Below are 27,989 nucleotides of genomic sequence, written 5' to 3' on the forward strand. Positions count from 1 at the left end.
ATATTTTATTAATTTTTATATATATGTATACACACACAGTTAACTTGAGTAAAATAGCCTGTGAAAAAAATCAAGTTTATGCAATGCTTTTGCTTTGAAATTGTGTTTTAAAAGATTTATTTGCTTTTAGGCTGGAGAAGTTGATTATGTTTCCTTAATGCCACAAGAGAGGGACGGAGAAACTCCCTGTATGACATTAAATCCACAGATTGGACCACACAAAATTCAGACTTGTTTGGTGAACTAAAAGCTAAAGTACATTTCAAACCTAATATAAATGATAAAATTCATGTGTTTTAACCAGGCTGTTAACTGTCAGGCTTAAAATATTGTCAAGCAGAGTTCTAGCTGGTGACATCATCTATTGAACATAAGGCTAAGTAATTTAAGCCTCCACAGATGTTGCTTATCTTTTAAGTTAATTTCAAATGGATTAAGAAATCTTTTCCATTCCTCTCTTTGAAAATAGAACAAAGTTTGATTCCTTAAGAAATTAGACAATCAATGACCTTGTGAAACTTCTACCATACACCAGAAATACTGTTTCCCAAAGAATAAATACGATTTATGGCAAATACCATTAAAAGGACCCAACACACTGGATGAGATTTAATGTGCCCCAATGCCCCCAATTCTTGGAAAAGCAAGAATGTAAGATTTTCATAATTAAGAATTACCAGGTTCCTTCAACATTCAGACATGTAAGTTTCTCAGCAGAGTTAATTGCAGCAATTAAACCAGTATTTAACAGAACTGACCTGCTACCTCACCTTTTTTTCCCTCCTGAAACTCTTTCCAGTCAATACTCAGTCCAGAATGGCAGATCACTTTCAAAACAGGTACATTTTTCCAAAGCATTATTTGAAAAAAACACCAGCTAACCAGATGAAAGAACATAGCTTCAAACATAAAATTCGTTTTAAGAAAAATTATGGAATAGTAGCGGAAACCAAGTACCTGTTAACAAATTTAAAGAACCCCTTGCACACTGGAAACAGGGTTACTGTTTACATCATTTATTTATAACACCGATTTCTTCAAAAGTCCCTCAACTATAGGGAAAGACTGGTAGGCAGTGGAGGAAAGATCAGACTGACAATGCCGGCGACAAGAGAAGTGAAAGAAAAAAAGCTACCCCAGGTTATCAGGCCTTTATAAGGGCTGTAATATATACCCAGAAAAATGGACATCATCATCCCTTAAGAGAGGTAGTGAGAGGAGAACTAGTGAGGAGGCACAGGATTTGTTCATCTCTAGATTGCTGCTTCACAGAGCTTGTTTAGTTCTTGACTTGATGGAGACTAGAAAACAGGTTCAAACAAGACACACATTGCTTGTCAGCCTGTGCTGTCATCATGAGCCACTGCTGCTAAATCCTACTGCCCTACAGAATGTGAAACTAATGTCATCAGTCCCTTTTCTCTTGGAGTGCCTCTCCCTCCCAGGCCTTGTGCAAGAGTCTCTCTCGACATGTGATCCTCATTGCACAGCACTTGAAGAGAAGGCATTATCCTCCTCTCAGCTAGAGGCTTAATGTTCCTTGTACAACAGACTTACAACAGATCTTAGCTAGGCTTCATTTACTACTACTAGGCTTCATTTACTTCTACATTTTCTACTACCTTCCAAGGTGAGATGTCAATGTAACCAAAGATCACCTAACAGCAGGTAGTTATTCAGTGACCTCCTTCTTGGATCACATGGACCTGCCCTCAGCATCATCTAGGTTATGTACACAGGGGATTGTCTGAATGAACACTGAGCTCATTCACTGGTGAAATTCCTTGCATGGGGGAAGGAGGAGAAACAGAGATTTGGAACCTAGTCTTCCTGGGTTTTAAGAACATTTTCCATGACAGTATAGTACATAATTTTGGTTGAGGACTGATAAGACCTTGGCATATAGCAAACCTTCCTTTTTAACTCTGCAATATAATTCTTGGCACTGAAGTACAGTATTCCAATTAAATGACTCCCAGTGTGAGGACAGGACAACATCTATGGAATTGTCTTTGCTACCATCACAATCAGCCTGCGACTGGTCCTTTCAGAGTTAAGTATCACTGCATTATGAGATTATCAGTACCAGGAACATTAAATAATTTCAATTTCTAATGAAATTTTGTACAACCATTATCTAGACCTAAATTGAAGAACAGATACTGCTGCTAATTTTGGCTAATCTGGATGTTTTTGTAATATTTAAAGATTTCTTTACCAAGTGAAGATGTAATAAACCACAGCGTTCTTTAAACAACTTTGACATGGACAGAGCTGGAAGACCACCTTCTTATAGAGGTTCTGGATGTAGGAAAGAACCTTTGACTGAAAAATCTAAGCCAGTAGGTGAAAGAGTAAGTGAAAACTCCTATTGGTACCTGAGAAACTGCAGGAACTAATCAATAAATTAACTGGGCTGAAGTTTCAAATGTAAGTATTTGAACTGATGTTAATATAGTACTTCCTTGGATTAAAGATGAAGACTATTTTGAAGGGGAAAGAGTCAAAACAGACTACTGGGAAACATCTCTAGTTTTCTTTTCCCCTTGTGTTAAGACCTGGTTATCTATCTATCAGTTAAGGAACACAACTCTTTAACAATATCCATGGAAAACAAGAATTGTGAAGAATTTCAGATGTAACATTAGAAAGCTTCCAAGCACCCAAAATATTTTTAGCGGTCTCTGGGAAAAAAAAGTAGGGGTAAGAAGGTGCAGGTGCTGTGAAATGCAATTTGGTATTCTTCTGATTAACAAACAGGGGCAGAAAACAAGATGCAAGTATCTTGCTCTGGTTTTTCCTGCTATAGCTAGAAAAGTATATTCTGGAAATATTAGTATAGTTGCCTGCTAGTATACATATGAAGTACCACCCCCTCCTCTAAGCCCTCCAAAGGCCCTTAGAGAATGGCTTTATAGAATATTTTAAAAACATATCCCCCATTGATATTACAGTCTATTGGACCAGATTCTATTTGTTGTGAGGGAGTAAGCACAGACAGGAAATCATTGTTAGATTGTGGCAAGAAAATAGATTAAAAAAAAAGTTTAAAAGTTTATATGATAAACAAGTGGACAGAACATAACCAATGTTCTCTCAAAAAATTTAATAGCAATCTAAAGGAGGACAATTTTCTTCAAAATAAAATGTGACATAATTTTACAGCACATTAGTTTAAAAGAAACTTATCTTCAACTGCTGCATTAATAAATCTATATGAATATAAATAATCTGATTTTATCACATCTGTCATTTCCAGTTACAGTTTAGCAATTACAAGCAAATACAAGTTACTAAGCTAGAGTAATTTTTTGTCCTGGTCTGAATGTTGTGCCAATCTGTACTTTCCTCTTCTTGGGATTCTGAAAATTATCATACCTAGAAACAAAAAAAAAGACATTAGCAAATTCTTATGAAATGTGTTTTTTTTGTCTGCCTCTTCAGATGCGTATTAAAGCACCACAGAACTCCAGATGTTTAAGTAAATATTTAAGTAAATGAAAAGTACCCATCGTCTCAGACCTGGGGACTTGGAGGAATTATCACCCACACACCTAACTCAGAGAGCTCTCTGCCCTGCTTCCTTTGGGTTTTTTTCCCAGCTTTTTGGTCTCCAAGTCCAAGGAGACACATTCTCCTTTTCAGTATGTTTATACTTCTACAGATTATTGCCTTTCCCAAACACAGCAGCTACAAAGACCACTACAGAGGGCCAAATTCCAGCCATTTGAAAACACAAGGAGCTACTACTAAGTGGAAGCAGGAAAGACTAGAACCTAAAGATCCTCTTTGTACTGTTATAGCTCTTAACATAATATTAGGGGGTCCTGGTCTGTTATTTCTAGGTCCTACATGAATAAGAAAATTCACTGGTAAAATAGCTTCCCTTTCCCACTACATAACTTAATACTTCTTAAAAAACTGTTGTCAAAAGCTATCAGCTATCTGCTGCCAGTCCCTACATTTATTTAAAACTATTGTGTTTCTGATGTACAAGGAATGTGGTAAGACCACATCTCCACTGAATTCAAAATTAACAAAAAATAATACTTACAGTTCAGTAAAATGCTTCCAGTCATCCTGACTAATGGATGGTCTCATACTCTGCAGAGCAGCCATCAGATGAGACTGGGTAATAGTTATAGTGGTCTTGGGAAGCACTGACTGATTAAGGGTGCTGTCCTCCTTGAAAAGAGCCATGAATAGACAATGAAAAATTTCTACAGAAACACAGTGCCATCAATATCATTAACTATGGAACCTCCCCATTACATGTTCAAACAAATGCATTAAAAAAACAGTCACAACTTTCCCCCCTCCATATTAATAAGTAACAGAAATAACTGTTAAATTACATTAATGCTAACATCTGGCTTATTTTCCTCAAATTAAGTATCACTTATCTTTGCTACTTTCATTACACGTTATTTAATATTATTGCAGAAATTATTAACTGAAATACCAAGAAGTATGGAAAAACAACAGAGAAGTGTTAAGACTAAACAGTAAGTTTTCAAAGTGCCATACTCCATTCTTGCTTCTGTAATTGGCCTTGCTAGCACTGATTTCTGTCCTCAGGTGCTCTGCCTGCTGCTCCTGATTCTCCAGGGAGCCTTCTTGAGAAGCTGTTCTAAGCACTGTAGGTTGTGAGGATGCAACATCTCTCTGAGTGATGCTGGTGAAGTCATAAGTTATGGAGTTTGGACCAGACAAACACAAGGAGCTCTAAATTGATCACAAGAGGAAATGCATTAACTCATTATGGACACAAAGGAGCAACTCCACTATTAGGAATCAGCCTACAATTCAATATAAGCTTGCCTCCACTGGCAAAAAGAGTACTTTCTCTTTAAAACATATTACATATGTAATTTTTTTAACAGAAAGATTTAAGTTAATATGCCAAAGTGTTTGGGCAAAAGGCCAAATTTGAAAATTAAGTGTTTCATGTTTGGAAAATATGTAACTATTTTTGTAATGGCCTATCTAAAAAAGAATAAAAATCTGCTAAGTCCATTGCTTTAATTACTTAGGAAAATCAGTGGTTCTGAAATCTGGATGAGTTTATGTAGTTAGCTTTGGAATTTAAATATTCATCACCTCCAAATTCCCTGTGCACTTGATAAGTAAGCCCCTTACCAAGTCAACAACTTCAAGAGGTCAAAGTCCTTGTGGAGAATCCTTGCTGAAAAATTTTCACAGTCAGAGGAAAACTAAGTCTTTAAAGTTACATTAATCAAACACTATCAGCCATAACGCAAGATAAAATAAACCAAAGCACCTTAATAGTCAGTCAGCAGTTACTTCTCTAACGTCAAAGTTATTTTTGGCTTTAGAAATCAATGCAAGACAGTTTTGAAAACAAGAGTCTAAGAACTTTGATTACTACTTGTAGTATCAGTTCTACAACAGATTGAAATTAATTTTGAAAATGAGTTTCCTACAGATCACACACAAGGCTTTGAAATCGTGTGCTCACTGTAAGGAGCTCAGAGGCAGCGCACCCTGTTCTGCTGACCTGCCAGCCAAAAGAGATGAGCTGATCACTGTGCAGGTGCTGGGCAGCCAACCTGCACATCCCTACTTGCAAACTGGCCAGAGAACATGCTGCTTTATGTGCAACATGATGCAACATCAGGAATTCTGCTTAAAGACAATGACAGAAGTTAAATTTTAGGTCTGTTCTTTTTCACAATTCCATGGTCTGACTATTCTATTAATGCACATTTTATTGGAAACTGAAGAAGGTTCATTGATTCCTGAGACTGTAACTTAATTCTTGAAAGCTGGGTTGTCACTCCTTAGTAATAAAACTAAGTTAAAGAAAAAACAACAAACAAACCAACCACCAAAAAGTCGAGAACTCTTTTAGTGTTTGGAAAAACTTCAGAAGGGAACAAGCCACTTGACCAGAGAGTAAAATCTAATATGAATGCAATTTGCCTAATTATAAAGTATTAAGCAGTATTTTGTGATTTTGACTTTAAAGTCCTGCAAGGCTTCAGAGAAGTCCATATTGTATTTTCTCAGATCACGGTCTTCCATCCCTTTCCTCACTGTGGACAACTAAATATAATCTAAAGACAGTCTAAAGGTCAAAGCAGACATAATTGTATTTTAAAAATGAACCAGGCAAAAGGTATGTTTTTTTCTGCTTCTCAACTAATAATATTTATAAAATTCAAAACATTAAGTGAATAATTTACCAGTTCTGAAGGAGTTCCATTCCCCAGCTCTGATTCGTAAGAGCTTCCAAAATAAAGACGATACATGTTGGACCTTGGATCTTCAGGAAGCAAGTCAGACATATCTAAAGAAATAAGAGAGTGCTCTAGCCCTGCTTCTCCATCTGTTGCTGAATCATCTGAGCCACTGCTGTGGTTTAGAAAAACCATGGAAGACAGACTGAAGTCACTATCAGAACTAGATCCAAAATCCTGTAACAAAAACCATAACATTACAAGAGTTAACTCATAACAAACTACAATCAGAAATACATTAAAAGATTTGATATACACTGCAAATGAGAGTATCAATTTACATTTGACTCTAGTAGAAATCTCTCTTTCTCTAGGAATATATTTCTAAACATTTTGCTAAGAAAATCTAATACCTTTAAGAACTTTCTGTCTTCATGGTAGAAAAATAGTTTCAGGAGGTAATTTTAAGGTTTTATTGTTTCCACTGCCTCACACTCTCAGTAACAGCAAGCACTGGGAAACTTCACGCATGTGCTGTGTTGTAGAACTGCACCATTTCTGTCTCTACTTTACCCGCCAAGTAAATTAGTATCTTGTGTAAAATGCTCTAGGAGGCTGAAGTGAGTCTACTTTTATAGTGCCTAACTGCTGTACTAGTTTTTAGTCATAGCCCACACACTTTAAATGCTGATGTAGAAATCAGGACTGCTGCTTTAAAGTGGTGTCTGCAAACCTCTCTGATGGTCTCTATCAGTCAAAAATTTCTGAGCGCACTCTACCAAGCAAATGGATATTATTTGTAAATTATACATGTACCACTGAAGTTCTAATATTTTCCTCCTGCATATCAATGGACTGCCTTGTGCTTTCTCTGGGATGTGTGCACACCCCACTGGACACCATTGCTTGAGACAACAATCTCTTCCTGTGATGGATAATCATGAGGTATCAACTACTTACTGATGCTACAAGTGAAGGGAGTGTTAGGGAAGACACTCTCAATACTAAGAGTCACATCCTCAGAGCCCAATTCCTTGGTAACAGCTAGGGCAAAAAGAATTCAAGAGAGTCTCCTTCATTTTGCACCCCTGACCCAACCCTTCCTTTTGGCCACGAAGTAGTGGAGGCCATGCCTGCTCCTTTCCAGCTAGAACCAGAGGACAGGCATGAAAAACATGAACACAGGTGGCTGAACAGAGGCTAAAAGAGGAAGGATCTGCCAGTGAGTCACATGAGGGGTACAAACCAAGGGTGGAATCCTGTACTTTGGAAGTTCAAGTACTAGCTGGTACCTGGAAGATGAGGCAGAGTTGGCCATTTCAAGTATTGCCATCCTCTTGCCATTTCTCTCCCGGCCTCAGTCAAACCCAGTCTGCTGGAACAACTCCCCAAAACTCAACAATTTCTCATTTCCTCCATCATCTAAAATGTGCCATCTCAAAACTGAATTTGCTATCTGCTCCTAAGAAATTCAGTGTGGGATTCCTCCTCTCAATCTGTTAGTTGTTCCTCACAACAGTGATGAACACATTTAGGCTTACATATACCTATTTAACAATAAATAACTATCATTAAATGAGAACAACCCTGTGTTTAAAAAGTATTTAAACCAATTCATTACATTATTCTTGTATTTCTCTGCAAACATTTTAAAATGGTAATCCTCTGAATAAAAATATAAGAAAATATAATTTTGCTAAAAAGCCTCATTGATACAATTAACTCTTTCAAGCATATCAACGTAAAAATAAACAAGAGAGACTTCTTTTATATTAGTTTTATTTACCTGTGTTAAACCTAAATTTAAATTAGTATGGATTGCCTCTAATTGGGCATTGTACAATAAAGCTTTTAGGTCAGCCCCTGTGAACTGTTCTGTTTTTGCTGCCAAATCCTGAAAGTCCACATCATTTGCCAGAGACAGGGAATGACTGAGAGCTTTTAAGATTTCATAGCGTGAATTCTGGAAAAAAGGAAAAAAAAACGTCAGTAAAGCAACCTGTTATTCTCCTTGTCCTAACTGCTAGAAGGAGCTTTGGTCCTGTCACCAGCCATTTCCTCTCTGAGGGAGGAAGGATCTTTTTTCAAGAGGATACTGCCCTAATACTAGAAAGATACTACCTTAACCAAATGTAGCATACAGAGAATATACTTCTCTAATATATCAAGTAAATATCTGGGATTTCATATATTAAATACATGTCCTTTTGTAAAGAAAAGTATGTCCTTTTGTAAAGAAAAGTACGATGAAATTTAAATGCTTCTGTTTATCTGAATGATCTTACTCTAAACCAGAACTTTAAAATAGAAAAAAAAAGGAAAAAAAAAAAAAGGAAGAAAAAAAAAGAAAAAAAAAAGAAAAAAATTGAAAAAATGGAAAAAAATTGAAAAAATGGAAAAAAAAGAAGGCGGCACGGGATGATCATATGTGTTTCAGTATGAAATGATGTGGTGGTATTTATTAAATGTATGAACTAATCTGAAATTAAGTAGTGCTAATGTTTTGTCATAAAATGGGCAATCAGGGACACACATTGTACAACCTCTGACACTGGCTATGGTTTAAGCAAATGGCAAATCTACTGGACTGATCCTTCAAAGTAACGTGGAGAACATTATACACACTACACTGCATCCAGTTTCTTTCTGCAAATTAGTTCCCTGTTTTCTAGTGCATTTTTTGTTTAAATCACCTAGATCCGCAGGATATGACTTGATCCAAAAAACTGTGGTAAACAGCCTTTTCTTTTCCCAGTTTTATGTGAACATATTGACATTAAAATTAGTGAATTTATCCTGTTGTATAACTGGGCTGGGAAATCAAGTCCACTTTTTCCAAGTTTGAAATGCTACTACATATAGAGAAAAGGAGAATAAAACCCATTAGTCTGATTTTTTCCTTGCCTCTCATGTGAAATTGTTTCCTCACCTGATCAGGAGGTGGACAGTACAGGCATTTATCCAGTCGACCTGGCCTTAACAAAGCAGGGTCAATCAAATCTGGGCGACTGGTAGCAGCTAGCACATAAACTCCTTAGGAAAGTGCAGAAAAATGCCATTAACATCTGCTTAACTTTTGCATAAAAAGGAGCACACAGGTGAATTGGTACCTTGCAGGCCTTCCACACCATCTAACTGAGTCAACAGCTGGTTAACCACTCGGTCAGTGACTCCTGTGTTGTCGTGGCCTCGGCGAGGAGCAATAGAATCAAACTCATCAAAGAAAACAATACAAGGCTTAGCTGCCTGAGCTCTAAAAGGGGGAAAAAATGAGCAATAGTTATTTTTCTGTTAAAGTTTCATTCACAGGTAGAATTGCTTAGAAATATTGAAGGTAATTGCTTTTTGCTTCAGAGAACAGTTGTATTAAATGACAGAATAGAAAATCTGCTTTCTGTAAAATTTAGGAGGTTCTGAAAACTGGGCTGCAAGAGAATCACTGCTCATTTTTATGACATACTTAGCACTCACTTTATCATTTCTAAGTGCTCAACTGTCATATTAATATACATGAAAGCTCTAAAATTCAATCACTGCAGATGAGTTCTTGGCTTACAGACAGCTAACAAAAAGAATGCCTACATGATAAGTTGAGAAGCAAAGGCTATGTAGGATAGGTTGGCATTAGGGAGCACTGATAAGAGCACATCTGTAAAAAAGAACTACTGGCATTGAGGACTTCAATACCAAGTTTAATATGACCCCAGGTATTGAGCATGCATTACTACATGGAGCACAGTCAGCTCAAGTACTGTCTTCTGGAAACATCTGAAAGGAATTCAGGATGTGTTTTCCAAGATATTTCTATGATGTGAACCAATGCACTATAGCTGGAGAGAACTGGGAGTTCAGCTTCAAAAGCACAGTCCTCACTGGAGCCAAAATGGGCAGTTCTTTAACACTGCTGGCCAGGTTGAACCTGCCAAATACACCCATCTGGTTCAGCACAACTGATTATTTCAGATGCTTTTATGATCTGATGCCTCCTCAGACAATAAAATTATTTATTTGTGCTTCAATCAGTGAAATGTATTGATCACAAATCTTTACAAAACAAACCTGTTAAATATATCTCGAACTGCTTGTTCACTTGCTCCAATGTATTTGCTGAGCAGTTCTGGTCCCTAAAAAGATATATCAGAAAACAATACTCAGGACATGTTTCTTAGTTTTAATGTGTAATTCAACATCAGCATATACTTTGTGTACTCGACTGAATTGTCTTGCAACCAAGACAGTGTCATCTCTGAACAGAAGAGCCAAGAGTTCTGGATAATCCAGAAGAATTTTTCAAGCATTTTGACTTATTTAAAAGTAATAATTTCCATTGTGGTACCATAACAGAACATGTGTTACATTATCTCAAGGCAAAGGTTTACACTGTATTTTAAAAATGTTTAAAATATATTGCTCAATTTCGTTGTCCAGCGGAATCAAAATCTGGGATCTTTTTACAAATCAATGAGAAACTAAAAACACCTAATTAAATTTTATAATTCTGACTAATGAATAAGTATAGGGAAAAAAAAATTCTCAGTAATAAAACTATGAAGTTCCAGGAAGCAGATATCCAGAGGGATATCCAGAGACTCAATAATATTTGAGTTTCTTACTAAAGTACTTTGCCCTCACAAGCACACAGTTTCAGGTATTATAGAAAGTTACTTCATTCAGTTAATAAAATGAATCAATTAAGCTTAAACTGTTGCTACCTTGATACTGATGAAATTCATTCCACTCTCTCTTGCAACCACTCCTGCCAACAGTGTTTTTCCTGTTCCAGGCGCTCCGTACAGCAAAACTCCTGATCTCTGCCGTATGGGCAGGTTTGCAAATAATTCTGGATACTGGAAAAGAGTTTCAATGTGATATATTCTAAAATAAGCAAGTATTCTGTAATGTACTGTAACATCATTGACTAGTGATGATTTTTGTCTTAACAGAATGCATCTAATTTATTATATCCCCAGTATTATCCCGACTGCTCATCTGGACTGCTTTTAGTTTACCTGGGGCTGAATTAGATTCCTAGGTGTAACAGGTACCTAAAATACAAACAAATCAGATTTTCTACCAAGAGAAAACAGGCCAGAAGAGGTATGGACTAGAGCTTTATATTCTCCATACTAGTAGCCCTAAATTCCTATTTTAATGACTGAAAGATATGACCAAATATACCATTCAGCCATTTCTCTGAAGAGTCAATGCTCAGTGGCTCATCTCAAAATTCAAGTTTTAAGCAAGGCAGAAAGGCCAAAGTAAAATAAGATGAGACTGATGGATTGGCATTAATCTGAAAGAAAATACTCCTCTAGCAAAAGCACTGCAGAAACCAGTGGAAATGTTGTCTTTACAGAGCCTAATCACAAGCCCTGCAAGCAAGTATGGCAATACTCCAATGTCGTAGAGCAACACTTGCTCTGTAGTAAAGTTCTGCCACTGTCTTTTGTATTTGGAAGAGGGAAGGGGAAGGAGAAAGTGTTTTCCAGTGGTTGAAGACAGTTGGAAGATTGGAAAGCTACAAAATCATGCCTGTCATCTTTCTATCCAACACTTTCCAAACGTTAAAAAATAATTCTTCCCTACTAACATTATGTGCAAAGTTCAAGTAACTAATTTAAAGAAACCTAGTACCTTTGCAGGTAACATGATGGTATCCCTGAGCATTTGCTTCACATCTTTTAAGCCACCAATCCTGTCCCAGCCAAGGTCTTTAGGTTTATGAAGGTTGACATTTCTCAGAGCTAATGGAGTAAAATCTTTTAGAGCTGTTTGAAAATCCACAGTTGACAGGTTCAAATCTGCTTAAAAAAAAAAAAAAGAAAAAATAAAACTGAAAAAACCCCAAACGAACAGGCTGCTAGTAACAAACTCCTTACAATACGTAACAATTAAAGAAACCTTAAACATGAAACATAAAACCTGGGGGTTTCTTTCTGAATTCTGGATAACAGAAGTAAGACTATGAAATAAGAGATTTTGTTGTCAACATACCACCATTGTCTGATGCATTCTGGTTAGAAGCACAGGTATGAATGGCACGATCCACCAGCATAGTAAAATCTCTAGCAACAAAACCTTCTGTTTCCTTTGCAATACACTGGAGGTCAAGATCAGAGAAGTCCTTCGGATCAGAATTTAGTTTCTTCTTTATTATGGAATACAGCACTTCATATCTTTGCTTCTGAAAAACAGAATTGTGCAGCAAGTGTGTATTGAGTTTACTATTTATATGGAGTTCAGGAATTCAAAGAATAAATAGGTATGACTTAGTAAAATTTCCTTAAATATTTGCATAACAACAACCTTTTAAATAACCAAACCTAAGAAATACAAACAAATGCTAGTGCTTCAGGTGCACTTCAATAAATTCACCTATTTTATAACTTTAAATATTCACCTCACCAGAGCTACTTTAAATTCAACATTAATGATACATCCCTCCCTCCCTGATTTTTCTGTTTTACAGGAAAAAGAACACATTTATTTTTGTCAGCATGAGCAAAGAATATGTTTGAGATGCAATATATTGTGCTAGATAAAAACACTTCAAGTAATATGGTATCTTTTGAGATCTTGACTCATCCTTAATTTCAGTATTAGTATTAAAAACAATAAAAGCAGACTCGCAGGAAGTGGGAGAAAGTTAAACTGCATCTAACACAGCATCCCCTCCTCAGTGGCTTTTAACAGCTGGCCTGTGACTGAAGACACACAGACAGCAACAACGCATGCTAAACAGAAACAAGTCATTAGGGACGAGGGTTTCAAAGTATCTGCTTTCTCCTGCGTGAAAGTTAATACTGTTCATTCTTCTCTTTATCCATTTTTTTTTTCAAACTGGACTATGTTCAAAAGTAGAGGAATAGTATTAATATAGAAACAAACCTGAAATTGTCCCATAAAATTAACATTTAGTTTTAATAACATTTTTAAAATGCATGTGCTAGGGACATACTTACTTTACTGAGCTGTGAAAAACCCCACATTTAATTTCATTTCTCTAACTTGATGGCTTACATGGTTTACAAAGCTGCTCCTTCAGCATCCCCGTGGACGTAACAAGGAGACATGCATATCTCACCTGTGTTAGACAACCTGACTTGCTTCATGTTGAACTGAAATGTCCTTTGAATACACCCTTCTCTTACCACTGAAGAGCGGGGCCAACTGTGAGTTTTCACTGGATTACTCTTATTTTTTTTTAAAACTTTATAATGACAGATGTAAGTTCTGAGGTACTTAAGTATCACTAAAGAACTTCTAAGATTTCCAAAGTTTTTTCATATCTTCAGCTGTAACCTGCTATTTTTGTAGCTGATCAAGCATCATACTTGAGGCTTCTGGGAAGGCATACAACATTTTAAGCATTTTTATTTGAATTTACCTGATCTGGAGATCGGATACATTTGAAGCACTGAAATACATGAGTTCCTTGTGCTGAAACCAGGGAAGGATGAAGGGAATGTTCAGACTGACTCGTGGCAATTAATGCAATCAAACTCCCCATGGAAATAACTTCTTTCATCAGATCTTTCAAAACTAAACACAGAAGATATTGCTCCATGAATTGCAAAAGAACAAAAATAACCCTAACCCAGAGAGCAGCATTAGTGCACATGAAATATAATAGCTTTGTAACATATTATTTTTATTACCATGTTTACAGTTGCTTTTTTAAACAACAACAAAAAAAAGTGTAGTGATTCTATCTAGAACACCACATTCCATTAATAAAATGCCATCAGAACCTTTAAGTAAAAGCAATAGGAAAACCAAACAATTCTGCATGTAACTTAGCACATTTTTTAGGAAGAAATTATAGTAAGATTTTCTGAATTTCAGAAATATTTCAGTAAAAATTAGTCTAACTCCATCAAAGTGAGCTAAGAAATGGAAGGCTATGGCATTATTAATCTTGGTTATTTAGATTTAATTTGCAACTTAGCATTGCCTAGATTTTCAGGAATAAAAGGGAACCATATACAGGATGTCAAACTACAACTGATCATCTTGTTTTTAACACTTGTGATTTGTTACATTGTAAAACAAAACAGAAGTTCTACAATGTATACTAAGTAGAATGATAAAGAAGTTGGTACTCATCTAAAATAAGCTGTTTCTCAACATCAGTAAGTATGAAATTGATGTTATCACTGTAATTATAAATAATAATTATGGAAAACAAAAAATCAATTTATCAGAAATGATCAGTTAAAGGTTCATCTGCAGTTTGTAATCAGTTGCAACGTATCTGGCTGTACAAGTATTAAAAAAAAGAACAGAGAAGCCTCAAGCACTGACAGTGGTACTGACAGGCATTACCTGCAGCAGTGGTGGATGCACATTGGCAAGGACTACTCCAAGATCCAGAGTGCATTATTTTGATTCAGCTAGGGATAAACAAATGCCTATATACCATAATTTGTGAGTCTCTGCCTGAATATCACATGGTCCAGAGGCAATAATGATACAGACAGAATTGTTCAGATAGAACAGTGCACCTCAAGTGGTAAGTAATTCTAAGCTGCATTGTATTTCTACCTAGACAAAGGTAGAACAGTATTACCATAAGCAAGTCTATTGCTCTGAACAGTTTCAGGGCTGTTCTCATGCTCTGGTGTAGAAGCAACGCCGACAATGTGATCAAGATCATCCATCAGAAGAATGGATGGTTGTCTCCATGCTGCCTCTAAAAAAGCTTCTTCCACATGTTTCCTTATGTTTACTAATCTTTTTCCTAAAACAAAATACTATTAGAATGACACAAAATATCAGGAAAAAAAATCAGAGTGACTACATCTTGCTCATAATGTTTTATTTTGTCTATTTTGACTTCACATCTATAAATCCAGATACCAAGATTAAACCAGAATCAACAGTCACTAAAGAAGAGTCCACATCTTCAATCAAAAAAGTACTAGAAGGTTCCACATGTTCTAAAATGAGATTAATCATCTTTTACTAACCCCTATAGTAGCCTACAAGTTTAATTTCCAGACAGTTAAAACCACAGAAATATCAGCAGCATTTTAAAAAAGTTACTAAAGAATCCAGCAATTGGAAGAACTTTCCAGAGCAAAGGACCTAGCTCATCATCAATCTTTCCCTTTTCTCTGGTGCAATGAGCTCCAGCTTAAGTAGTGATTTAAGCAAAAATAATATAGTGAGGAAATGTAAGGGCTCTGTAAGAAAACAGTAGAGTATTTTCTGCCCTTGTAACAGCAAGACTATTTAGAAAAGCCAGTGAAATGCAAGAGCAGAAAAATGCCTCCTTCGTTCTCTTCCATCTTGGCGTAAAATAATTATTTTGAACTCACAAAGCCTAAGGAGTCATCTCATCATCTCTAATAATGAGTGTTAGACGCCTATTGCCAAATACACTAGGTTAGTAAATATGCCACCATAAATCAGGTTTCAGTTGGTCATTTGATCCTTCTTTGGTGCCTGTGCTATCCTTTCACTGAGTACAGGTATCATTTAACACTTACGGTTTGTTAACAAAACATCTGTTCCAGCTAGAACAGCTGAAAAAACACAGTTCAATTTTTGCAACTTCTTCCCATTTTGTAACAACTAGAAATTAGCATGGCAAGCATGGTTTGAATTGTTGGTGGTATGCAGGACAGAAACTGATGGAAGTGTGAAATAAACTTACAGTAGCTGTATTTTCATCAGACTGTTGAAGATAGTAATTGTGGGGCATCAAAAATCCTTGCGAAAACAGCAAAATGCTAAAAAAATTATTCAGACCAAATATAGTAACTTCATAACTGTGCCTCTATTGTACAGCAAAAATTTGAGATTAAAATAAACGATTGTCATACCTTTTAAAGCTTTACAATCAATTACTTCTACATGAGCATCCAGTCTAGTGAAAGCTTCTTTGCAGATGGCCTTTGCTAATGTTGACTTTCCACTTCCCTACAAAAATAAATGCGGGCTAAAGTAAATTGAAAGTGGCAATTTGTTTCTTTGTTTTTGTCACAGTATGCACCAGTCAACAAGCTGGGGAAGCTGCACACACATTGGGTTTATTACTCAGTAAAAGTACATATGTATTCTGTCTCTGTATTACTTGGTAGGGACCAAAGCCCTAGAGTGAAACAAATTCAGAGCGGATACATCCAGTACAGTGTTCTGATTCCACTGAGTTCAGTGTTAAGACATCTGCTAGGTTCAGCAGCATATGGTATTAAATGGATCACTGTAACAGGCAACAGCAAAATAACAGTATCAACTCCACTGCCATTTTATGTTAGAACACAAGAGAAAATATATGCTTATTTTCCTTCAAATACTTCAAGGACAATAGGTGCTTATCATAATATGATAACAAAGCAGATTAATCCCCTATTGAAACTGCATTTCTAGCAATCTTCAAAATGTGTGTGTGTGTTTGTGTGAGTGTGTGAGATAGTGTTCTAGTGAATTATCTCTGCTCAGTTAACTGCTCTTTTTTTCAGCTTGCTCTTTATACTTCAGAACAAAGTATCTTCAGTGCAAAGTATCAAAGAAAACTAATGTCAACCAGTTTGCAACCATGGAAAACAATGTGCAAGGGTTTGCAGGTGAAAGCAGAAGTGAGTACCTTTCCTCCTGTGAGAAGCACCCCTCCACTTCGCAGTCCCACAGTATTAGCAGCCAGCTTTTGAGATAAAGGACGCCCCAGAAGACTGTGGCTTATGTGTTCAAATAAAGATGTTCCTAATTTGTCCACTCCTCTAGAAGGGAAAGGAAACATTAAATGGCCTAGGGTAGCATCAGCGCACACTGTAGGCAGAAAAAGCTTGCCCTATGGGGGAGTTAGAAAGCTGACAGACTGTTCTCAGCTGCCTTTCCCAGCACTGAGAGCACACTATCACAACACTCCAAACCTCTCATGTCTCCTCTGCCCCATCCCTTCATATCTGCTACACAGTACTGCTGTTTTCCCTTGTACTTATGACCACGGCACTCTGCATTTCTCTCCTCAGCTCATGATTTCAACAAACCTTTTAGGAACCACAGTTCTTTGAGATCCTTACTATTAAATGTAGCTGAACAAGTAAACACGTGGAAGTTACTGGAGGGCATGCATTGGCAGACTGCAACTTATAAATTTTGCGTATTTGAACACCCCAGCTAAAACCATCCCATTATCCCTTGCTGCTACGTAGAAGTCTGTTCATACTACTTAGAACAGCAAAAACTGACACAGGCCAAAGATGCACAGTTTTGCTTAGATCTGGCATAGTTTCCAAAAAGTCTGCTTTCCATCAATGCTATTTTTTTCTAATTCTCATTCCCATTCCCTCCCATGTTTTTTCCTACAAGAATGTCTCACCCTAAATCGCTTAGTTTGTGGTATGGAAGCTTCTTGTCTCTATCAGGCATAGGTGGCTGGTTGTCATCATCAGCTTTTCTACTTAGAGGATGTAAAAGAACCTACAACAAAGGAGAGTTAGGACTTTAGATGAAATATATCTAATAGAAGAAGGCTATGGAGTGACCAGCCATTTCTGGACTTGTGCAAAGAAAACACTGCATGTATGCTTTGCTGCGCTTGAAAGAAAGGTGCGTTGTTGAAATGGAAGAGATACAACCACTTTCAAAATACAATCTAGTGTTGACAGTAAGTTAATAATGTAAGATTAGATTTTGGGCCAAGTGCTGTTAATAACAGACTGTGCAGCCCACTATCTCTTCCCCTACCTGCAGCTCTCCCCCTGTCCTGCTGGCAGGAGAGCTCATGAGGCAGAATAGTGAAACTGATCAGGAATCTGACCGGGTGAAATGTAACTTGACAAAACACCTGGTATCAATTTTTCTATCTTTTCTATCTTTTCTTTTTCTATCTGTCTTTTCAGAGAGCTAGTATGGAAAGTTGGGCAGGCAAACAGGGGTTGCAGAGGTTCACAGGTAAGAACAGGCAAGTAGGAGATGTTGACACAGCTATTAAGAAATGCATTTTGCTCTTTCATCTTAGTTTCGGTTACTTAAACAATTTCTAAAAGCCTTCTTATAGTTTAGTACTAGTAAAAGAAAGCTAATTTTATTATTTTTTAAACGGCAATTCTAAATTTTGCAGGCAAGTTCTATTTGAAACAGCTAAAAGACACCTTTAATTCTCCACTGTACGTTTAAAAATGAAGAAAACATTATCCCACTCCTATAACCATAACCCTGAAGTAAGTGGATCAACTGGAATTACTAATGGAAGCAGTAATTCTCATATTAAATAGAAATATTTATTCTCCTGAGAAATGAAACATGGAAGAAACAGAAGGCACACAAACTATACCAGAGAAAAGGCAGGGTAAGTGTAGTAGATAGCTACCAAGGGAGAGAACAACTAAGTATAAGGATAGTACATATACAAATAAGTGTAAGGATGCTCAAACTTGGACAGTACTGACTTTCCTCTCTTCTAACTGATTTTTCTGAGAGTTTGATGTGCAAACGCTATGACACTCAGTGACAAGCATGGCATGCCTGGAATTTCAGCAGGCCCTCAAGCTACAAAATGACATAGAGGATGCAGATATAACTTTATGAATAGACCGACATTATTTACTTTAAAAGGGAAACTGAAATACATACAAAATGCAATAAATTTTAAACAAGTATAACAATTTAAATTACTTGATACCTGATACTATGTGATATTTACTTGTATATTTGTCTTTTGCAGCAAACTGGGACTCAGTATAAAAATATTCTCAGACTTATTTTCCTCAATGTGCACGGGATGCGCTGCACTAAGGACAAATTCCTCTATTCCTGTAAAAACACAATGAACAATTATTACAACTCAAAAAAAATTCAGTTTTTGTTCCTCACAAGATAAAACAGATTACAATATTGCTACAAATAATCCAAAATGAAAGACTAAAAAAGATTAATCATTATTAAGGGGTAAGTCAAGCTTACACTTTCAGTGTGAAGAGGTATCAGTTATGTTAAAAGGTGTATACAGAAATTAATTGGCATACTGGCTAAGTAAATTCCACAGTAGACAGGACAGTATTATCCTTGCCTTCCTTAACAGAGAGATGTACACAGTCTGTGCTTGTCATTATCCATGGGTGATCATCCGTGGTGGAATCCTGCAGCCAAGAACTGAATGCACATTTAACATCATATTCATGTATATCTTCATGCTAAATAGGAAAAAGGAAGAAGGTAAATAAAACAAAACCAGGTGTTTGTAAGTAAAAATGTCTTCTTCCAATGCATGAGGCATTTGTTTCTCTTATGGTAGCAGAGAGATGGAAGAAGATATAAGAGTTTTATTCATTTAGAAAACAGCATTTTGCCAACAAATACTATTTCTATCAACTGCTCTAGGGAAAACATCTGTGCAGTCCCTGCTATGGCCACAGCTGAGTATTAGACCACCTCTAAAGATTTTTCTTTCAGATGCTCACTACACCCCTCTCTTTCTCGTACACCCTTTCCCTATAAAAAGAACCCTGGGCTTATCCAGTTCAGGGGAATCACCAACAACCTTCAACACGCAGGCAGAGACTAAGCAACTTATCCCAGCTCACCTTGATAACTGGAATAAAAAAAGTAATTCAGTCCAGATCCCATATCTCTTGGCTAAGTTCCTAATCACAGATGCGTAATTCCCATGTAGAAAAGGGGGAATCAATGAAAGTTACTGTAACTATTCTTTCTGCATTTGTCTGTTTTTTTTCCACGAACTTAAAAAATCTTTAACTAAATTAGAAAGGAAAAGGACAAATCTGTATTTAAAATATACAAGAGCACACATAACTACTATTTTTATGATTTTAGCAGATTAATGCCAGACTATCACAGAATTTTCTGAGTTGGAAGGGATCCACAAGGATCATAATAATAATCTTTTTATCTCCAATACAAAGAAAAAATGCAGTTCTTCTGTAGGTAAGAAACCAAGTTAGAATATTGGTTATGAAGAACAAACCTGCCTAAGCCTTGCTCTGATGGCAAGTGCTGCATTTAAAGCTTTGAGGGGAAGCTAACATGGGAAATATTCAGGCCAGTGTCACCCAAGTTATGAAGACATACATAATTCCAGAGATATACTGGATGGACTGTGAGAACTGGTACCAAGTATGTTCCTACTGCCACAGACGCTCACTCAGAATAAGTCTCCCTTATAGGAAAACTGAGGGATTCAATTACATAACTTAAAAAATTAAATATTAGCTATGAGGAAAATAAAAAAGAAAGCAAAAGACTAAACAGCTCATACAAATTACAATACTTGCACTACAATTGTCTGGGCATTGCAGTGTTAGAAAAATTTAGGTATGTATTCTCCCAGAAGGCTTAAACTGATATTTACTCCTCAACTCTATGACTCTTTTACCCTTTTGTGTTTCTTTTACAGCTTTAAAGGCATACACTTAATATTTGCTAGGTTTGAACCTGTATTAATGTACTTCAAATGAAGGTCTGAAGCAAAACTATTATCGATTATTGCTGCTATTTTGACAGTGATTTTTTAAACATGAGACCTATCGTTATAAAAAAATGTGTATTTTCCTGACAAGTGCCATGTCTCCTTCATGTCAACATCCTTTTTAATAAGAAAGATATCAGAAACTCTCAAAATTTGAGAATAATGGAAAACCCTACAATTCTAAATGTTTTATGAGTTGAAAGTGCTATATCCTTTAATAGCTTCAGGAAAACAACAAGTCAAATTTCAGCAGTTTAATTTTCTCCATCCTCTGTGATATCTATCAGCTCCTTTAAACAGAAAATTGTTACAATTAGCAGTGTAACTATCTGGAGTCATCTACCAAGAGCAACCCAAAATGTTTACAGTTTGGTATTTACAGTACATTTATCAAAATACAAATACTAGATAAGCTCTGTTTAAGTAGATCATAGCAACCTATTAATTTAAATTTAAATAGTCAAAAGAAAAACCAAGAAATTATAACCCCCAAAAAATCCTTTGGAATTATTTCTATAGACAACTTCCAGATCATCATCTAACAAATTAAAACAAATAAACACAATGCTCTCCTTCCCACCCCCCGCCCCCAGTTTGACCAGAGCAATATTATCAGTTTTCCAATATATGAACAGGTATGTGACCAGTAATATCAACTCACTAAATTTTGTTTGGGCTGCAGTGTAAGAGATACAGGAATTTTAGGAATAGATTCAACTGACTTAATTCGGACTGTTGAATGTATTTCGATATGTAGTTTTTTTCTCAGACCATCTGCAATCTGAAAAATTTAAAATAAAAGCAAAGAAAAAGAAGCATTAGAAAGTAAACTAGTTATAACATTGCATATATACTACATCAATTTCTTCACTAATGGACCCTCAAGAGGATAAAGAAGGAATTTATGACATTGACAGTTATCTTACATTGACAAAGCTTACTCTTACATGCACACTTCTAGTTACCTTTTATCATATTTGTAAAAGTGCTCAGTACAGCCAACCTTCTACTGACTTAATAAATTCAAAAGCTCAAAAAAGAAGTAGAAGAAATTCTTAGAACATTGCAAGAATGCTCTTAGTATAGGAGAAAACCAACAATTTAATTTCATTTTCTGATTAAAATTATTTTACATGGGTAGGTAAATATACATAGACCATTACAGAGACCAAAACTAAGCACCCCTGCAGCAGAGAGACAGAAAATGCAGCCTCCCTAAATCATACTAGTCAGTTTGCCCTTTTAAGGAAAATCCTTTTCAGTCTGTGTTATTTTAAAACTTACACCAATTTGAAAACATGCTATAAATATTTCTTAACTGTGAGAGACTTTATGATTGCTGGCATTTGGAAAATTGTTAGGTCTGTCAAAAGATTTCATGGCAAAGACCACTGCAGGCTCTTGTTCTCATTCTTAACACAGCAATAAATGAATGGTGAGAATTGTATTATGTCAAAATAGTCAAATGGTGATTTGGAGCACATTTTGTTTGTTTTTGTTGATCCCACATGTGCTTCCAGGAAAGAAAGAACAGGCAGTAGTTGTATCAGAACAAGCTGAAACATCAGTATCTCCATACCTGGACTTGGCATATGAAAACTTGAACAGTTTAATTTATACAAACTGGTTATTGGATATTAATCTTCAAGATGTATTTTAAAGACTGTATAAAATGACTTACAAACCTTAGGCAGCACTAGGATACGTCATCCCATTACTTTACTCTTTGATGACCCCTAGGTCAATGCACATTTCAAAGAGTTAACTGATGAATAGTCCTATAATAAAGTACTGAATGTATGTGAATAGGTACTTTCACTTTCTCATTAATACGATGGCTACCCGCAGATTGCGAAGAAAGCATATATTCCCTTCAGAAACGCTGATGCATTTTCCTCATTTGGTGTAAAAATGCTAAGTGTGCAGAAACCCAGAGTACATTGTACATCTTGGAGTATGATGGTAATTAATGTAGTCCAGAAAAAGTACAAAGCATAGCTCTAGCAAACAGTACTTGGTTCTAGTAAACCCAAGAGATTAACACAAAGTCTACAGCCCAAAACTGCATGTTAAGTAGCCAGTTCACAACTATCCAATAGGAAATATTATAAAATAAAAAAGCCCAAAATATGGTGCGCTCAAACTGACCCAAACTCTTCCAACATGCAGGGCTCCCCCATCCTGGCCATACTCTATGACACTCTTTAGGTCTTCAAATCCATTCCAAACGATTGGAACAATAGATCCCTCACTGGATGCTTCACCGCTAATAGAATTAGAAGGGTTTTTGTCTTGTGTACTAGTCAAATGACTTTGCTTTTCAAGTGGCAGATTTTGTTTTGCTTCTTGATGACGCTGTCTTGGGGAAAGCAGCTCATTAATCTTCCCGTAAGATACTACAGGATTTGGATCCAAATCAATATATTCTAAATTCCATGGAAAAACGTGAACAGCATTGTGTTTCAGAAATTCATGAGTGGTGGATACATTCTGTACGCTGGGAGGCTGGAATTGACATACTCTAAAAATGGAATCCATGTGAATTAAGTTCAGCAGCTTGTCTTTGAAGATGCTCATTTCATTGTTATCACACAAAGTCTTTTGCTTCTGCTCAGATGTATTAGAGAAAATGTTCCCTATGAAATTCCATATATTTGGGAGAACATTTGAGCCAAATGTCATGTTTGCATCAGTCTTACTCTGTTCAACGGCCCCAGGCTTTAAGTAAGGTTGTCTGGCAAAAGGATCTTTTAATATTTCTTCTTGTTCCATGTTATTTTTCACAAAATTTTTGAGCAAGATGTCACTTTCTGTGGCAGGTGTGCTGGTGATATTCTCCTCAGGTCCATGTGTTTTGGGACACACCAGAAGCTCCGTACATGGCTCTAATCTCCCATATGGGGCTGCTGGCACAAGTGTACCTAAGTATGAGCAAAAGATGCCAATGAATGCATCTACCCATGCAAAGCAGCTTCCTGGAGGTGCCCTGAGAGCCTTGAGGGCTGCTTACCGATTCTGATGTAAACATGGGTGTGCTGCTCAACCCAGACAGGAAAGATGGCTCTTGGAAACACCACTCGAATCTGGTCAAGAAGGTGTCTTTCAAGGGAGGAAGCATGCAGTTCCTGGGGAAATGTGATACCATTATAAATTAAATACTGTATATCTTTTTAATATTTGTTTGAAGAAAAAAACCCGTACGTCTCTTTTCAATACACCATTTGAAATATAAAATACAACTAAACTCCACCACATTTAGTATTTCCTTAGAGGCTGAAAGGAATGGGACACTGTGCAAAAAACTGCTTGAGTCAGAATCTCTGTCATCTGTGAGATAAAAACATGAACAATGGAAGGGGTTTTATTACCAGAATTTCCCAATCATCTGCTGTGAGTGGTTCCACTTCTACTTGCTGACAGGAGGACACATGGGAACAGGGTTCAAGAAACACCTGGCAAAAGTAACACCAAAACACTCCTTATTTTTCATATAAAAGCTCCATCTTTATTTCAACTAGAAAATTGACATCTCCTTCATTGTATGTTTTCACTACTTGGAACACACACTTTCCTAATGACACCAGGTAATTCATAAGCAGATGAATGGATGGGAAATGGAGTGGAGCAGATGAATGGATGGGAAATGAAGCAGTGGATGGGAAATGGATCCCATGAGGCTCAGGGAAATCAATAAGCAGTGAATATTAAAAGCATCAGGAGTTTATCAGGTGATAACAAACAATCCATTTTTAATACACCTTGATCACATAAGCATCTTTCAATTTTTTAATTTTTATTTTTAAATCCCCAGGATATTAGAAAGTTGAAAAATTAATTAACTTGTGCAAAAATATATAAACAGCTGAAAAAATAAGGAAAAAAGTACAATAGGAAATCAAGCCCAGCTCCTTAATGACTGGTTTCATAGGAAGCAGCCCCACCTTCACAGAACAGTTCTAATATCATGTGAATCAGGAGGAACAGTAAAAGCAGTTGTGGCTTAGGGTCTTTCAGAATGCATTACATACAGACTTCAAAAGTCAGTTTTTGCCAAAGGTTTCATTTGACACAAAAAAACCCAACAACAACAACAAACAAAAAAACCCAAACAAAACAAAACAATTTGCAAACAACATCTTGCAATTAATTTTCAAAGAAACATCACTAGTTTTTTTCCTGAGATAAAACTAGATACCTGCCCTCTGAGAGAAATACGTCAAGTCACCTTTTACAAAAGTAACAATCCATTTTGAAATCCTCTATATCCTTAGTTTGAGGCAATAATTGTGAGGAATATCTTTTCCCCAGCACAGCAAAAAGATCATACAGCAAACATGTAACTCCTGATTCCAAAACAATGGTGAAACTAATTAATCATGTATTTATTCAATTGTACAGATGATTATTCCCAGCAACTCCTGGGTAAGGTTTTTTTTAGGTTTCCTTTGTCAATTGTTTTCCAGTTGAAGACTTAGTTGCTAGAAATAAAAAGGGTAGATGCCTGGCTGCTCAACTACTAAATTGGAAATTTATGCAAAGAGACACAATTTCTAGAGAAAATATGTTTAAAAAGTAAACAAAGTAACATAATACACTGCTCTGAATCACACTCTTTGATGTCTTCTATGATGTTGAACAAAATTTTGTATATAAGAGAATAGGCAAGTATGAATATACTGCACAATGACACTGTGTAAAGCAGTACTTTTTTACTCTTGTTTAGTTAAATGTCTACCTAGTAATAGAAAAAAAAAATCCTTTGATTTTGCAATTTTAGTAGTCCCATTCAGAAAACTCTCTCTGCCTCTTGGACATCTCTAACTTCTGCTCACGGAAAGAGTCAATATGAGAAGTTTAACAGTGTTCAGGAGTAAGAGGTGAATGTACAAAGAGAAGAGAGAGAGAGAGAGAGAGAGAGAGAGAGAGAGAGAGAGAGAGTGAGAGAGATAGATGGACAGATATCCATAAGAGGTGAATACAATTATTCAAAGAGAAAGGGATATGTGGTGAAGGGGTGAAAAAGGGATGAAAATTTAAACCCCAAGTAAGTTAAACAAGAATATGCAGAAAGTCAATAGCTACTTTAAAATTACAGGAGCTCAGAACCAAATATTCCCATTCCAAATTTTCCAATTGCTTAAAAGTGTATTTTCTTAAAATTAATGCCACTGAAGATAGATGTTACAGCCCTGCAAAGACCTACCCAGCAGCCTATCCTAACATTGCATAGGCAATTGTTAATGGTTTAATGAGCCAATCTTTTAGTGTTCGAGGCATTTCATGATATTAACTTTTCTCATGAGCAGATGTAAATGAAGAAACTGTCTAAATACATGAAACAAGGTCATAGCTAACTCATGTAGTATTACCTTTTCACTTACCTTCCAATATACTTTTTATTTAAATACAAAACAAAAGTAGCATTTCAAACCTGCTCTCCATCTGTGATGCCAAGTTTCTCTGCCAAATGTCTGTTAATTTCTGCAATATTTTCACTCTGGTGACCTCGATGCCTGGTTTCCATCCAGCTCAAAAATACTGGTTGTTGACCACAGGATACTTTCACAGCTTGGCCCTATGAGTTTCAAAGAAAGAAAATAAATTGATATAAAACCAGCTAAGTGAGATGACTATTAGACAACCTAAACAGTATTTGATTAGAGAGATCAAAGGAATTAAAGATATTATCTGGACTTTATACCTTGTTTGCACAACTCTCACCATAGAACTGAGTGCTGGTTTAAATTCTTAAACAGCTTTCTATTTTTGTGGACTTATTTTAAGTAAGAAAATTAATTCTTTTTTCTTTCTTCTACATGATGGGGTATCAAAAAATATTTTACAGAAATGTGTAAATGCCTGTTTGCATTTCCCAAATGAGGAAAATAAATAAATGTACACTTTGATTTCACAAAAATTATAACATTTACATGGTCTCCAAGAGTGCTTCCGTGATATATTTAGAATAAGTCAAAAATCACATTAACTAAGACAAAAATTGTTTAATCAATCTGTTTCAGAACTGCCCGTGTATTTTTGATGTCAAACTGAAGAACTTTTCTAATATCTTCTGCAATTAGATTCAGCTTTTGATTCCATTTATTCCCTTTAAAACATTTTTATTCATGAGATATAATAAAGATGCTATTTCTATCAAGTTTTCTGAGATTCTATCTTTTCATTTAGCAGCTCAGGGTGAACAAAAGCAGGATGCAAAAGCACCATAATAAACAGTGCACAGAATGGCAGTATAAGACTTCAAAGCAACTGCACTCCTTTCTCCTGTCTCTTGACAGCAGAACTGTAAAACACTAAGAAACTGCAGCTGAAATGAAGCTCACATTTAATACCGCATTTCTTCCAATTCCACCAACCTCCTACGACTACCCCAAAGGTGAACGAGCAGGTTTTTACACGTCTATGTTGTTTTCCTGTTGTGAAATGCCCTTTTTGGCCTTGAGAACAGGAGGTGACCCATGCCGAGGGAGGCCTGCTCGGCCCAGAGGGCTGTGCCAGCACTCCTGAGCTTTGCTCGCATCCTTTTCGGCTCATTCCTGCCATTTTCCACCCTGTTCTGCGGGCACTCAGCTCTGCGTTCATGGCACAAGGGGCACACAGTGTCTCTCCTCCCGTTTCCACGTGTGAAATGTTATTTCCAGTGTAAGGTGCACTCCCTAGAGCTGACCCCGAGTCTTCAGCAGGGCTCTCCATGACGGGAGTACCTTTCTATTGTGACATATTTTATTTGTTTACGCCAAGAATGAGGATTCTGCATGGATTTGTCACCTCTTCTCCCACTTGAATTAAACATTTACACATTATTCCCTTAATGCTAGCAGGTTACGGGGAAAACTGGTATGAAACAGGGAGTGATGATAGAGACGCAGATGCCCACAGTGCCGGACCACGTTGGGGAAGAAGAATTCCCGCGTTTTATTAAGAACTGATGACGATACTGGGCCACGCAGGAGGCGAGGGAAGAAGAGATGCCCCGATGTCTCCCTGCGAGGGGTCCCGGCTGCGGAGAAGGCAGAATCGTGAGGGAGGGGAGGAGAGCTCTGTATCGCCATGGTAACAGGATGCGGGGGTGCGCTCACGTAATCCTCCCTGCCTGCCTGAGGTGCCCCTGCGCCCTGGCCCCGAGCGGCGCCGCCCCGGTACCTGCTGCAGGCGGAGGAGCGAGGCCAGCGCGGGCGTCAGGTGCAGGAAGCAGTCGCGGGTCCCGCTCAGGACGATGGTGGCGGCGGCGGCTCCACCGGGGTCGCCACAGCCCCACATGGCCGCAGCCCGCCGGCCCGGCGCGCCCGCTCCGCCCGGGCACGGGCCGTCCTATCCGGGGCGGGCGCGGAGGATAA

The 27,989-nt window shown here is 37.0% G+C and overlaps 1 protein-coding gene across 2 annotated transcripts; it reads right to left on the minus strand.

Annotated features, from left to right (window-relative positions):
- Positions 1–3,091: 3,091 nt before the first annotated feature.
- PEX1 (peroxisomal biogenesis factor 1) lies at positions 3,092–27,975 on the minus strand. 2 transcript variants are annotated; one of them, XM_059843202.1, is made up of 24 exons: positions 27,796–27,974; positions 26,066–26,209; positions 24,003–24,086; positions 23,645–23,759; positions 22,783–23,555; positions 21,296–21,415; positions 19,219–19,342; positions 18,853–18,962; positions 17,527–17,627; positions 16,792–16,924; positions 16,028–16,124; positions 14,770–14,940; positions 13,588–13,742; positions 12,195–12,384; positions 11,835–12,001; positions 10,913–11,047; positions 10,260–10,324; positions 9,311–9,453; positions 9,130–9,233; positions 7,987–8,163; positions 6,207–6,437; positions 4,528–4,725; positions 4,055–4,185; positions 3,092–3,378 (listed from the first exon to the last, which is right to left on the minus strand). In XM_059843202.1, exons 1-24 carry the CDS (start codon positions 27,910–27,912, stop codon positions 3,294–3,296), a joined length of 3,870 nt encoding a protein of 1,289 aa, XP_059699185.1. In that variant the 5' UTR covers positions 27,913–27,974; the 3' UTR covers positions 3,092–3,293. The 2 variants fall into 2 exon arrangements, with proteins under 2 accessions (XP_059699185.1, XP_059699195.1); XM_059843212.1 differs by lacking the exon at positions 4,528–4,725 and having other exon boundaries at positions 27,796–27,975.
- Between the last annotated feature and the right edge of the window lie 14 nt (positions 27,976–27,989).

The sequence above is a fragment of the Haemorhous mexicanus genome, chromosome 1 (genome assembly GCF_027477595.1).
Source record: "Haemorhous mexicanus isolate bHaeMex1 chromosome 1, bHaeMex1.pri, whole genome shotgun sequence".
NCBI lineage: Eukaryota > Metazoa > Chordata > Aves > Passeriformes > Fringillidae > Haemorhous > Haemorhous mexicanus.

What these genes read in the sequence shown, in the direction of transcription:
- PEX1 (XM_059843202.1), bottom strand. Translation starts at nt 27,912, where the DNA reads ATGTGGGGCTGTGGCGACCCCGGTGGAGCCGCCGCCGCCACCATCGTC. An exon ending in CCATGTTTACATCAGAATCG is followed by an intron (nt 23,556 to 23,644) that starts GTAAGCAGCCCT and finishes GCTCATACTTAG; the next exon opens with GTACACTTGTGCCAGCAGCC. An exon ending in GTATCCGATCTCCAGATCAG is followed by an intron (nt 12,385 to 13,587) that starts GTAAATTCAAAT and finishes TCTGTTTTTCAG; the next exon opens with AAGCAAAGATATGAAGTGCT.